Source organism: Macaca thibetana, chromosome 5 (assembly GCF_024542745.1).
Source record: "Macaca thibetana thibetana isolate TM-01 chromosome 5, ASM2454274v1, whole genome shotgun sequence".
Classification (NCBI taxonomy): Eukaryota; Metazoa; Chordata; class Mammalia; order Primates; family Cercopithecidae; genus Macaca; species Macaca thibetana.
The window spans coordinates 100,864,178-100,878,756 of record NC_065582.1 but is presented as its reverse complement, the minus strand read 5'-3'; the positions used below and the strand labels follow the sequence as shown (position 1 = coordinate 100,878,756).

General features: G+C 39.3%; 1 protein-coding gene across 1 annotated transcript in view; it reads left to right on the top strand.

The window, feature by feature from the left end:
* Positions 1 to 12,800, top strand: part of PKD2 (polycystin 2, transient receptor potential cation channel) — a 72,618-nt gene extending 59,818 nt beyond the window's left edge. The window contains exons 11-15 of the mRNA XM_050790520.1: positions 484 to 605; positions 871 to 988; positions 2,997 to 3,160; positions 9,814 to 9,961; positions 10,465 to 12,800. Of these exons, the coding sequence (XP_050646477.1) occupies positions 484 to 605; positions 871 to 988; positions 2,997 to 3,160; positions 9,814 to 9,961; positions 10,465 to 10,701 (789 nt within the window). The 3' untranslated portion in view covers positions 10,702 to 12,800. The remainder of the gene's footprint in view (positions 1 to 483; positions 606 to 870; positions 989 to 2,996; positions 3,161 to 9,813; positions 9,962 to 10,464) is intronic.
* Positions 12,801 to 14,579: the final 1,779 nt, after the last annotated feature.

Here is a 14,579-nt window from a genome sequence, read left to right as displayed (position 1 = left end):
TGACAGAGTGAGACCCTGTCTCAAAAAAAGGGAAAATACTCATCTACATTTCACTGGGTTTTTTGTTTGTTTGTTTATACACACTTAAGGAAATTACTGTCTAGAAGATAGATAATATAAAAAATAAAGACACAATTCATGATTCGAGTTTCTTGGTATTCGTAAGAACGGTTACACAGTCCTTTATGCTCTGAGGCAGACAGCTATAGCATATATAGTAATTTTTGTTTCTATCACATAAACTTGAATACACATATGAGTTCTGCATGACTTACTGAAAGACCCTGACTTTTTCCATGTAACTCTTCCACAAGTGTTTTATGGAAAATTGGATACATTAACTATTCATTCATCCAGCACATACTTGTTGAATGGCCAGTGTACACCAGGTTTATAGTAGTTACTACTGTGAATGGAAAGTAAAACAAATGCAAAAGGAGAATACACTAAACCAAGTGTTTTATTTTTTTCTCTCTCCGATAGGGCTACCATAAAGCTTTGGTCAAACTAAAACTGAAAAAAAACACTGTGGATGACATTTCAGAGAGTCTGCGGCAAGGGGGAGGCAAGTTAAACTTTGACGAACTTCGACAAGATCTCAAAGGGTAAGAATCATGCTTCCTGAGGTTCTGAAAAATTCCTGCTTCTAAAGATAAATTCCTGGTGATAAGGGTATTTCTAGCCCAAGTGCTCATAGAGATACTTTTTTTTTTTTTTTCCCAGAGGCAGGTATCTTTCTAGAACATGTTATAAGAGGAAAACTTGCCCCCATTTGGCGATTTCTCCTTTCCTCCTGCATTTTGATGTCTTTGTGTTTAGGGTGAACTGGGTACAAGAATAATTTTATCTGTATCCTCTCTCTAATTTCAGGAAGGGCCATACTGATGCAGAGATTGAGGCAATATTCACAAAGTACGACCAAGATGGAGACCAAGAACTGACCGAACATGAACATCAGCAGATGAGAGACGACTTGGAGAAAGAGAGGGTGGGTCTGGTTTAGGAGAACAGGATTTGATTTGCTACCTACAACACCACAGATGTATCAAACACTATAGAAGTAATAGGTTATTGAGTCTCTTGCCCATCCCCACCACGCTCTCTTTCTGTCTCAGTCAGTTTATGTGTTAGTACCCTGTTTATTCCAGAAAGAATATATAACACAATTATGTATAAAAATGGATGGTTAGCATGATATAAAAAAGTCAAAATGAAAAGCAAGCAAAACAAAAGTAAAAATAATAGATTATTAATGAAGCTTAAAATGCATTCATAAAAACACATATGCTTATTAAGATTGAGCTACAAATTGGGCCCTAAGCTTGCTGGTAATCAGCTTGAAAAGAGAAGCCTGATTAGCTGCAGAGTCCACAATTTCCATGAGAGTGAAGAAAACAAAAAAGGACTTACCAAGAGATATGAAATTATTCTGGTTATTTAGTGGCTATTTAAATTGTTAACTTTTTTTTTTCCTTTTTGAGATGGAGTCTTGCTCCCGGGCTGGAGCGCAGTGGCGCAATCTCGACTCACTGCAACCTCCGCCTCCCAGGTTCAAGCGATTCTCTTGCCTCAGCCTCCCAAGTAGCTAGGACTTCAGGTGTATGCCACCATGCCTGGCTAATTTTTGTATTTATAGTAGACACGGGGTTTCACCATGTTGGCCAGGATGGTCTCAAACTCCTGACCACAAGCAGTCCGCCCGCCTTGTCCTCCCAAAGTGGTGGGATTACAGGCGAGAGCCACTGTGCGTTTCCTAAATTATTAACATTTATAATAAAATAAAATTAGCAGCTGCCTTCCATTTGAATACTTTTTACAAAATACTTAAAAGTAAACATAAGTGGGCTTTTGTAATCAGAAAAAAAATAATTCAAAGCTTTACCATTAACTTTCAAAAATAAATGGTTAAACAGCAACAACAAAAATCTGTGGTAACCGAGGTACAGAGAATACAGATGAATGTTATTACAAAAGCCACTTTCCTGTGAGGGGAAGTCTAGGACAGTGGTTTCTAAATGCCGCTCCATAGAACAGTGCTAGTAGGTGATGGACTTCTCCAGTCACAATGAAATTTAAGCATAAAGATAATGAGGAAAATTTTTACAAGGCTATATTTAGACACAGTTCTTATTCTGACATTACATCCTTCCTACTTTGGAGCTATCGAATGTATTATCTTTTATGAAAAGAAGATGATACAGGTTGAGCATCCCTAACCCAAATATGTGAGTCTGAAATGCTCCAGAATCTAAAACTTCTTGAGCACCAACATGATGCTCAAAGGTCATGCTTAAAGGAAATGCTCTCATTGGAGCAGTTTGGATTTTGGGTTTTCAGATTAGGGATGATGAACCAGTAAGTATAATGCAAACATTCCAAAATATTTTTGAAAATCCCAAATCCAAAACACTTCTGGTCCTAAGCATTTCAAATAAGGGATACTCAACCTGTAATATATTTCTTCATTTCTTTATTTTATTATTATTTTAAGATGGCTCATGGCCCACTGCAGCCTCAAACTCCTAGGCTCAAGTGATCTTCTGGCCTCAACCTCCCAGGTAGCTGGGACTGGAGGCATGCATCACCATGCCTGGCTAATTTTTTAAAAATTTTTTTGTGGAGACACACAGGGTCTCACTTTGCTGCCCGGGCCAGTCTCGAACTCCTGGCTTCAAGCAATCCTCCTGCCTCAGCCTCCCAAAGTGTTAGGATTACAGGTGTGACCACTATGCCTCGCCCATATTTCTTCATTTAGTTTTTTCTTTGCCTGTTGTGTTTTTAAATGTTCTTTCTTGTTCAAACAAAAAGTTGGCTACTTGCTGTTTGTTAAATTTGCAAATCTATGAAACTGAAAAATGCAGAATTCCCAGCGTGGTGTTAAATACAAAGAAATCCCAGGCAGATGGCACGCACCCAGTTGTTTGCCCAAGCCCTTGGAGAAGCTTCTGTGGGGTCTCAGTGTTCTGCTCCTCACTCAGTGACTCCTTGTTCTTCAGGAGGACCTGGATTTGGATCACAGTTCTTTACCACGTCCAATGAGCAGCCGAAGTTTCCCTCGAAGCCTGGATGACTCTGAGGAGGATGACGATGAAGACAGCGGACATAGCTCCAGAAGGAGGGGAAGCATTTCTAGTGGCGTTTCTTATGAAGAGTTTCAAGTGTAAGTATAAATGAATTGGCAGAATTTACATTGACAAGATCCACATGAGACCAGGCAGTTTCCCTCATCTCTCTGAATTCAGTCCTTTCCATTATTAATCATCCGGCTTTTAAAAATAACTTGTATTGGCTGGCACAGTGGCTCATGCCTGTAATCCCACCACTTTGGGAGGCCAGGGCGGTTAGATCATGATGTCAGAAGTTCGAGACCAGCCTGGCCAACGTCGTGAAACCCCGTCTCTACTAAAAATACAAAAAATTAGCTGGGCATGGTGGTGGGCACCTGTAATCCTAGCTACTTAGGAGGCTGAGGCAGGAGAATCACGAACCCGGGAGGCAGAGGTTGCAGCGAGCCGAGATTGCGCCACTGCACACCAGCCCAAGTGACAGTGCAAGACTCTGTCTCAAAAAAAAAAAAAAAAAAAAAACTTGTCAATTGGTGTTTTGTCTCTTACATAGTATGTTTATTATAGGAATTAGCAAATAAGAGCAAAAGAAAACATTAACATTTCCCATATTTCTACCAATGAAAAATGTTTATTAATATATCAGTGTTTGTGTCTCTATTTGCATGTGTTTATCAATGTTTTTATATATTTTTATGGCCTAACATATGGTTTGTCCTGGAGAATGTTCCTTGTGCATTTGAGAAGAATGAATATTCTGCTGTTGTTGAATGGAGTGTTCTGTAGATGTTTGTTAGGTCTAGTTTGTTTATAGTTTTATTCAAGTCTCCCATTTCCTGGTTGATCTTCTGCCTAGATGTTGTATTCATGTTTGAAAGTGGGGTATTAAAGTCTCCAAGTATTATTAGTTGGAGTTCATCCCTTCTATTCTGTAAGGTTTTGCTTTGTGTATTTTGGAACTCTGTTGCTGGGTGCATACATATTTATAACTAATATATCTTCCTAATGTATTGACTATTTTCTCTCTCAACTTGATGAGGCTAAAGAAAAAAAAGAATTGACCCTTTTTTCATTCCAAGATGTTATCCACTTTATCTCTAGTAAAATTCTTTGTTTTAAGGTATTTTTTGTTTGATATTACTATAGCCATTCCAGCTTTCTTTTGGTTGCTGTTTGCATGATAAATCTTTTTCCAGCCTTTTACTTTAAACTTATTTATATCTTTGAGTCTAAAATATGTCTCACCTGTAGACAGTATATAATTGGATCTTATCTTTTTATCCACTTTGACAATTTCTGTTTTTTGATTAGATTGCTTAATCCATTCATTTAATGTTATCATTGATTTAGTTGATTTCTGTCTGCTATTTTTTGTTTTCTAGCTTATGTCTTTTTTGTTCCTCTTTTACTGCTTTCTTGTACATTAAGTGAAATTTTCCAGTATAACATTTAAATCCTTTTAATGATTTTTCACTTTTTTTTTTAGTCATTTTCTTAGGAGTTGCTGTAAGACTTGATTTATACAATTAACTTATGAAAAATTACTTCAGATATATATTAACTGAATCCAGTGAGATATAGAAATATCATTTCTATTTAGCTTTTTTCTCTTCCCTCTTTTTGTGCTATATATTCATCTATCTATATGTATATAGTCATCTATGTTGCAAATCACATTGTTACAATAATATTACATTTTTATAACACACTGTGTAATATATAGTATATAGTTTTATATCTCTTAATGAAACTGAGAGAAGAGAAAGTATATATTTTTAAATTTGTGTATTAACCTACTTTTTTACCATTTCTAATTCTCTTCTTTTGCTCCTCTGGATTCAAGTTATCATCTGTTGTCATTCTTTTTCTCCAGTACAGCTTTTCTACTGCCTACCTCCTATTATTGTCAAAGATACTACATTTCTATTATAGACCTTCAGATCCAACTACGTACATATTTTTACACAATTGCTTTTTAAATCAAAGGAGTTAAGGAACAAAAGGAGAAATATACGTATATACTATATTTTATACCTACACAATTATCTTTACCAGTGTTCTTTGTCTTTTCATGTGGATTCTGATTACTATCTGGAGTCACTTGCTTTCAGCTTAAAGAATTTCCTTTAGTATTTTTTGTAAAGCAGGTTTGCTAGCAATGAATTCTTTCATTTTTGTTATCTGAGAATGTTTTTCTTTCTCCTTCATTTCCTCTGACCTGTATTGTTTCTGATGAGAAGACAGCTGCTAATTTTACTGTGGTCCCCTTGTACATGATGGCTCAATTTTCTCGCACTGCTTTCAAGATTTTTTTGGTTTTATCTTTCAGTATTTTTACTGATATGTCTGGGTATAAATCTCTGAGTTCATCCTACTTGGAAAGTGTTTTTTCTGCTTCTCTTACTTTCTCTTCTCCTTTGGGACCCCCATTATGCCTATACTTAAGGGCATCACACATATTTCTCTTACACTCTGTTGATTTGTCGTCATTTTTTTCCCTCTCTGTTCTTCAGATTGCATAGTCTGTGTTGATCTATCTTTAAGTTCACTGATTTGTTCTTCTGTCAGCTTGCTCAAATCTTTGTTGAGCTCCTCTAGTTATTTATTTATGTATTTATTTATTTATAGAGACAGGGTCTCACTCCATAACCCAGGCTGGAGTACAGTGGTGTCATCATGGCTGTCTACAGCCTGAACACCTGGGCTCAAATGATCCTCCTGCCTCAACCTCCCAAGTAGCTAGGACTACAGGCACATGCTGCCATGCCTGGCTAATTTTTAAAAAAAAAATTTGTAGAGATGGCATCTTGTTAATGTTGTCCAGGTTGGTCTCAAACTCCTGGCCTCAAGTGATCCTCCCACCTCGGCCTCCCAAAGTGCTGGAATCACAGGTATGAGCCACTGCACTTAGCCTGAACTTTTTATTTATTACACTTTTCAACTCCAGAATTTGTATTTGGTTCTTTTTAACAATCTCTATCTTTTTACTCTGTGTTTGATGATATCCTGTATTTGACGAGACAATGTTATCATAGCTTCCTTTTTTTTTAAGAGATGGAGTCTCTCTCTGTCACCCAGGCTGCAGTGCAGTGGCATGATCGTAGCTCACTGCAGCCTCGAACTCCTGAGCTCAAGCAACCCTCCCACCTCAGCCTCCCAAGTACCTGAGACTACAGGCATGAGCCACTGTACCCAGCTAATTTTTATTTTTTGTAGAGATGGGGTCTAAGTTGCCCAGGCTGGTCTCAAACTCCCAGGCTCAAGTGATCCTCCCTGCTCAGCCTGCCAAAGTTCTGGGATTACAGGCATGAGCCGCTGGACCCAGCCTGCTTTATTTCTTTAACCATGATGGGGTTTTTTATTATTTGTTTGTATCAATCTCTTTGAGTATATTTATAATAGGTACCTTCAGGTCTTTGTCTGCTAAGTCTTACATCTGAGCCCTCTCAAAGACAGTTTCAGTTGTCTTTTTTTTTTCTTGTGTATGGGAACATTTTCCCGTTTGTGTGTGTGTGTATGTTGTGTGTGTGTTTTGTTGTTGTTGTTAAAGATTGGACATGTTAGATAATATATTGTAGGAACTCTGTATAGTGATTCCCATTTCTCCCCAGGACTTGTTTTTATTGCTGTTTGCTTGTTTACTTTTTCATACAGTCTGTTTCCCCACAGTGTCTGCCTCTGACATTATTTCTTAGAGGATGCAGCTGTGGCCGTGTATGTAGTCACTCTGGGAAGACAGTGGTTTTAGCAGGGTACTCATTGACTTTCTCTGACCTCTCTGTTATACCTTCTGCCTCTGTGGGTATTAGACCCAGTTATTACATTTCATTGTTTACTGATTGGTCTATTGTTTTCAAAAATGCCTTGGGATATAATTTGCTCCACAGTCTGATCCACTTAAATTCAGGCCTCTTTGCAGGGCTAGTTTTTGCAACCAGTCGTGTGTGTTTGTTTGTTTGTTTGTTTTTGAAACAGAGTCTCACTCTGTTGCCCAGGCTAGAATGTAGTGATGCAATCTCAGCTCACTGCAGCCTCAACCTCTCAGGCTCAAGCAATCTTCCCACCTTAGCTTCTCAAGTAGCTAGGACTACACACCACCATGCCCGGTTAATTTCTGTATTTTTTATAGAGACGGGGTTTCACCATGTTGCCCCAGCTGGTCTCAAACTCTTGAGTTCAAGCAATCCACCCACCTCAGCCTCACAAAGGGCTGGGATTACAGACATGCACCACCATGCCTGGCCCCTGAGGCCAGTCTTTAACCGTCTTCTTAGCTGTCTCTTTCCCTGGTTCTCTCCGGTGAACTAGCAGGTAACTTGTTGATCTCATGAGGCTACCAGATTCCTCCTAAATGCTTTTCCACACAGTCTCCATTGTTTTCAAGAGCATCCTTAGTCTTTAATTTCCTCACACTTTATTCCAAATAAAGTCAGTTCACTTGAAGACAGCTCTGTATTCCTATGACCTCTGTCTCCCCATGAGCAAAACTGTGCCACTGCTTTACAGAGCCAGGGACAGTGGCCCACCTCTCTGTGACATCCTGCTTTATGAACAAGTTAGTGGGCTCAGATGGCAGCCTCTGATTTTCTCACCTTGCTTCTTCTGGCATGGAAACTCTACCTTACAAGTGGGAACTGAGTGGAAGAGAGCCCCATACCTCTTAGCCACTCTTACCAGGATTAGAACCTCTGCAACATGCATTTAAGAATGGGAGCAGGCTGGGTACAGTGGCTCACGCCTGTAATCCTAGCACTTTGGGAGGTCAAGGCGGGAGGATTGCTTGAGCCAGGAGTTCAGGACCAGCCTGTGCAACATGGTGAGACCCTCATCTCTACGAGAAATAGAAAAATTAACTGGATGTAGTTGTGCATACCTGTAATCCCAGCTACTTGGGAGACTGAAGTGGGAGAATTGCCTGAACCTGGGAGGCAGAGGTTGCAGTGAGTCAAGATTGCACCATTGCACTCCAGCCTCGGCAAACCTGTCTCAAAAAAAAAAAAGAGTGGGAACATTGAGGCTGGGCATGGTGGCTCATGCCTTTATTCCTAGCACTATGGGATGCCAAGGCAGGGGTATCACTTGACGTTAGGAGTTCAAGACCAACCTGGGCAACATAGTGAGACTTTGTCTCTATTTAAAGAAAAAAAGCTTTAAAAAACTTTTTTTAAACAAGAGTGAGAAAGCCGGGCACAGTGGCTCACGCGCACTTTGGAAGACCAAGGCAGGCGGATCGCCTGAAGTCAGGAGTTCGAGATCAACCTGGCCAACCTGGTGAAACCCCATCTCTACTTAAAAAATACAAAAAATAGCTGGGCATGGTGGCGCACACCTGTAGTCCCAGCTACTTAGGAGGCTGAGGCAGGAGAATTGCTTGAACCTGCGAGGCAGAAGTTGCAGTGAGCCAAGATCGCACCACTGCACTCCAGCCTGTGTGTCTCAAAAAAAAAGAAAAAGAGTGGAAATGTTAGGATGAGACATGCTGGCAGCCTGCCCCTCCCTGGGAGATACTGTAGCCCTGGACTAGAAGCTGGGGGAGGAGGGAGCCCTGTGCTCTTAGCTGCACCCATGTGAAGTTGTGCTTCTGTCACATGAGCTGGGGACAGGAGAGAAGGCTCAGATTATGGCTTCAATGCCACAGAATCTCTTCATACTAACATTTAGTAGATTTTCTTGAATAAATGCTTTTTCATTTGCTGTATGCCCTTAAAAGTTTCTAGAAATTTTAAATATTTGAGTTTTAAAAAATAATTTTCAACAGTTACAGCTGTTCCACTAAAGGGAGAGTCTACAGAACCCTCTGGCCACCATTGCAGAGGTTGTCTTCGGCTTACAATTTTTGAAAGTATTTGTATACATTTTTTAAGTTCAAAATAATAGAATTATAAGTGAACATGCTGTTTTCATACTGTTTTTCAAGCTTTATTTAACATATTGTGAACCTAATTCTATTTCATTAAATAGTCTGCCACAGTGTGATGTCTGATGTCTCCTTAGAATTTTATTGTATGGATGAACAATGATTATTTAATTTCCTATCAGTTGTTGGGTGTTTGCTTGTTTGTTTTTGTTTTTGCTTTTGAGATTGGGTCTCACTCTGTCACCCAGGCTGGAGTGCAGGAGTGCGGTGGAATGATCACAGCTCACTGCAGCCTCAACCTCCCAAGGCTCAGGTGATCCTTCCACCTCGGCCTCCCAGGTAGCTGGGAGTACAGGCACATGCCACCATGCCCACCTGTTTTTTAGAATTTTTAGAGATGAAGTTTTGCCATCCTGCCCAGGCTGGCTCAAACTCCTGGCCTCAAGCAATCTGCCCACTTCTGCCTCCCACAGTGCCAGGATTACAGGCATGAGCCACCATGCCCCACCCCCACATTGGTTGCTTGATGTAGCCATTTTTCAGTGATCCGCTATTAAGAGGCAGCACTCTTTTATAGCCAAAAATTACACATAAACTTATAAAATTTTCCTTTAGAAAATGTTCTAAAAATGGAATGTCTAAATAAAGGGTTAGGCGTACATTCTTAAGACTTCTGATATGCACTGACTTGCAGGAAAGTTGTTCCAGTTAACACTTCCACCAGCGGCATCCGAGAGTTTATCTGTAAAGCTTGAGACAATTTAGAAAGTGTTTCAAATGATTGTGTTGCTTAAGAAAAAAATCTTAGCACTTCCATTCGAAAAGCCAGTGGGGCTGAAAAGACAGTGAATGACAAGCGCTTTGTCCCTCTGTACTGTGTTTTCCTTGCAGCCTGGTGAGACGAGTGGACCGGATGGAGCATTCCATCGGCAGCATAGTGTCCAAGATCGACGCTGTGATCGTGAAGCTGGAGATTATGGAGCGAGCCAAACTGAAGAGGAGGGAGGTGCTGGGAAGGCTGCTGGATGGGGTGGCCGAGGTCAGTAGTCATGAGCTGAAAACACCACTGCTGAGCATGGTGTTATTAATGAAAACATATGTTGGTGACAGTTGTATTTGAAGTATTAAAGAAGAGTAAAAAAAAAATTGACATTTATAGAAATTCACAATGATGTTTCCATTTACTCTCATTTTCAGATATCTTTTTTCTCTCTGAAACAGAAGCACTCTTTCTATAAGATATCTTTCTATAAAACATCAAGGTAGTCTTATTGTCTAACGCTTACGCTGGGATGTTTATCTTCATAACTACAGGTTAAATTATAATCTGGAGGTGTTACCTTCTTAATACTCCATATGCTAATGGTCCTGCCTTCACTGCAGGGTAGAATTAAATGAAAAATTACTCCAGCAACTCTGAGATTTGCTATTATATGCTGTAAATCTCCAGCCTTACCAAACTGCACATTATTTGGTCCCTGGACTTCCTAACGCATTTCCTTCTACTGCCCCCAACACCCTGGTTTCTTTTTCCCTTTCTAGGATGAAAGGCTGGGTCGTGACAGTGAAATCCACAGAGAACAGATGGAACGGCTAGTGCGTGAAGAGTTGGAACGCTGGGAATCCGATGATGCAGCTTCCCAGATCAGTCATGGTTTAGGCACGCCAGTGGGACTAAATGGTCAACCTCGCCCCAGAAGCTCCCACCCGTCTTCCTCCCAGTCTACCGAAGGCATGGAAGGTGCAGGTGGAAATGGGAGTTCTAATGTCCACGTATGATATGTGTGTGTTAGTATGTGTGTTTCTAATAAGTGAGGAAGCGGCTGTCCTGAGTTGCTGTAACAAGCACACTATTTATATGCCCTGACCACCACAGGATGCAAGTCTTTGTGACCGATTGCTAACCTTCTGCACTTTAATTTATTTTATATAAACTTTACCCATGGTTCAAAGGTTTTTTTTCTTTTTCTCATATAAGAAATCTAGGTGTAAATATTGAGTACAGAAAAAAAAATCTTCGTGAAGTGTATTGAGTGGTACGCCCAGTTGCCACCATGCCTGAGTCTTCTCAGTTGACAATGAAGTAGCCTTTTAAAGCTAGAAAACTGTCAAAGGGCTTCTGAGTTTTATTTCCAGTCACAAAAATCAGTATTGTTATTTTTTTCCAAGTGTGTGAAGGAGAATGGAGCATTCCTTTCCACCCTGGCATAGTTCATGAGCTTAATACATAGTTTTCTTTTAAGAAAGGAGCCTTTTATTTCAACTACCTTCCTGGGGTAAACTTTTCTAAAAGATAAAATGGAGCAGAACTCCAAATCATTGAATGGGTATGTAGTCATTAGGATAGAATCTGTGTGAATGGTTAAGATGAATGTTAAATACTATGCTTTTTTGTAAGTTTATCATATCTGATGTCTGTGGGACTACCTGTGTCACTTAATTTTTACATTATTTTGGCTCTAATTTGAATAAGCTGAGTAAAACCACCAAAGGTCAGTTATAGGATAAAATGGCATCTCTAACCATAACACAGGAGAATTGGAGGGAGCCCTAAGTTGTCACTAAGTTTAATTTCTTTTAATGGTTAGTTTAGCATAAAGATTGATTTACATGTTCTTTTTCCCATGTGGCTCTACTCATTTGCAACTGAATTTAATGTTATAACGAATCTAGTAAGAACAAGTTACTAAATTTTTAGTATGCACTGAAAGTTTTAATTCAACAATTATGTTCATTTTAAGCAAAATCTTGAGAAAGTTTTGAAATCCATAAAGCATTTGGTTTTAAACTATTTTAAGAATATAGTACTCAGTCAGGTATGATAGCTCACACCTGTAATCCCAGCCCTTTGGGAGGCCGAGGCAGGCGAATCACTTGAGCCCAGGAGTTCAAGACCAACGTGGGCAATGTGGTGAAACCCCATCTCTACAAAAAATGCAAAAATAAAAAACACAGTACTCAAGTATTCTTGATCCTGTGTTTCAAAACTAGAATGTATAATCCAAATGGAGCTCAATCTAATAAGAAAGAGGTTTTGGTATTGAAAGTTCATACATTAGACAGTATCAGCCAAAATTTGAGTTAGCAACACTGTTTTCTTTATGAGAGGGTCTCACCTAAATTTATGGGGAGAAATCTATTTCTCAAAAAGAAAATCTTTTACAGAAATGTTGAGTAAGGTGACATTTTGAGAGCTAATAAGCAAAAGAGCATGCAGTGCTGTTGAATAACCCTGACTTGGAGAACCAAGAGAATCCTGTCGTTTAATGCTATATTTTAAATTCACAAGTTGTTCATTTAACTGGTAGAATGTCAGTCCAATCTCCAATGAGAACATGAGCAAATAGGCCTTTCCAGTTTGAAAGTGAAACATACTGGGTTTCTGTTAAGTTTTTTCCTCATGGCTTCATCTCTATCTTTACTTTCTCTTGAATATGCTACACAAAGTTCTTTATTACTACATACTAAAGTTTGCATTCCAGGGATATTGACTGTACATATTTATGTATATGTACCATGTTGTTACATGTAAACAAACTTCAATTTGAAGTGCAGCTATTATGTGGTATCCATGTGTATCGACCATGTGCCATATATCAATTATGGTCACTAGAAAGTCTTTTTATGATACTTTTTATTATACCGTTTTTCATTTCACTTGCAAAATTTCGCAGAATTCCTCCTTTCTACCCATAAATTACATATATTTTTCTTCTTTAGTCATGGAGAATTCCCCCCTCATCTCTTCCCTATTATCTTTCCCTGTGTACTGGTATTATTAAAAAGATGTTACATATGCAGGTCTTTCTCGACAATCAAGAATGTTATTAATGTGTAATACTGAGCACTTTACTTCTCAATAAAAACTTGATATAGTAGCAGATGTGAGAGTTGTCTGTTTTCTAAGTTGTAACAGGTAATGTGCCTTTTATCATGAGACTTTGTTCTCTATGTCCGAAAACGACATTAATTGGCACATTTCTCTGTTTATTACACCAGCTACACATTTCAGGTACCCAATTAGCCTTTAAGCACAGGCTGTCATTTATGGCATTTTTGTTTGTATTTTCCTGAAACGAAGATTCCAGGACAGGTGGTTTATTTGAGAGGTGTAGGCAATAGGGATAGTGGAGTGGCAAAGATGGGGAGTAGAAGAGAAGGTGCCAGTAAAGGGCGTGTCGTCTAGCTGCGTAACAGCATAGGCTGCCAAAGCCTAATTCCTGTGGTAAAATGCTGAGAAACAGTGTAGGAAAAACTAGAACAAACAATTCAGCCTTATCCCAGCTGAGGGGCCAGGACTTTGGTTGGAAGACCACTCTGGGATAATGGTAGTAGTTCCCTAGCGCGTACAATAGACAAAGCAGCCTTTGCTGGCTTCTGAGCAAGCCTGCAGGCAAAGAAATGCAGACACTGGTAGACGAAAACCAGCAGGCATACACGGAAGTGCCACACGGGCAAGGTGCCCACATTATGCACTATGGATGATCACGCAGTGTTCAACCCTAAGGGAGTCCATCCCCTTAGGATACTACAAATGGGGCTCCGTGGAGTTGTGCCACATGGTGACTCTATGTAGACCACCCATAAAACAGGTAAGTTTAAAAGCATAAAGAAAACAGCACTAGGCTAAATCTCCAGTCCCCACTCTGTACTTACTAGTCATGTGATTATGCCAAGACAACTGGTCCAGTTTCTCTGAAGACTGTTTCCTCATTTGTCAAATGGGAAAATCAATACTTGTCTCCCTCATAGGATTTTGCTTGCGCCGTAAGAACATATATGTATGAAAGCACTTTAAAGCTGAAATTTCCATTACAAATGGAAGGAGGTACTATAGTACCTAGCCCAGTGACTTGCTCAGCAAGTTACAATCTGTTGAATCAGCAAAAAGGAAAGGAATTCTTGACAACTGCAAATTTGAAAGGTAAATAAAGGAGACTTATGTTGCCAAATAATAACTCAAAACACTTAAAAGTCTTCTGTGTTTGTATTTCAAAATTGGGCTATTATTTGTACAGTTTTGTGTACTGCTTTTTCATTTCATATTGTATCATAAACATTCCATGAAACCCTGATTTCTATTAATGGCTACAGAGCGAATCAGTATAAATTAATATTATTTATGAAGGCCGGACACAGTGGTTCACAACTGTAATCCCAGACCTTTGGGAGACTGAGGCAGAAAAATTGCTTGAGGCCAGGAGTTCAAGACCAGCCTGGGCAACATAGCGAGACCCTGTCTCTGTAAAAATAACTTATCTGGGCATAGTGGTACACGCCTGCATTCCCAGCTATGCAACTGAAGCGGAAGGATCGCTTGAGCCCAGGAATTCAAGGTTACATGAGCTACGATCACACTACCACTGCATTTCAGCCTAGACAACTGAGAGACACCCTGTCTCTAAAATTAAAAAATATATAGAATATACGAATATGTGATACATGTCAATTCATAAGTTATACATTTTTAATACATATGAATTACCCAAAATACATCTGCCCTGTTATTGGACATTTAGATTCTTTCCATTTTTTATTATTATCTCTAATGCCATGACTAACATATGTCAACATAAATTTTTTTTTCACATATCTGGTTATTTCTTCATGGAATTGTGTATAGAGAAGTATCTGGAAATGTAATAATTAGGTTACTC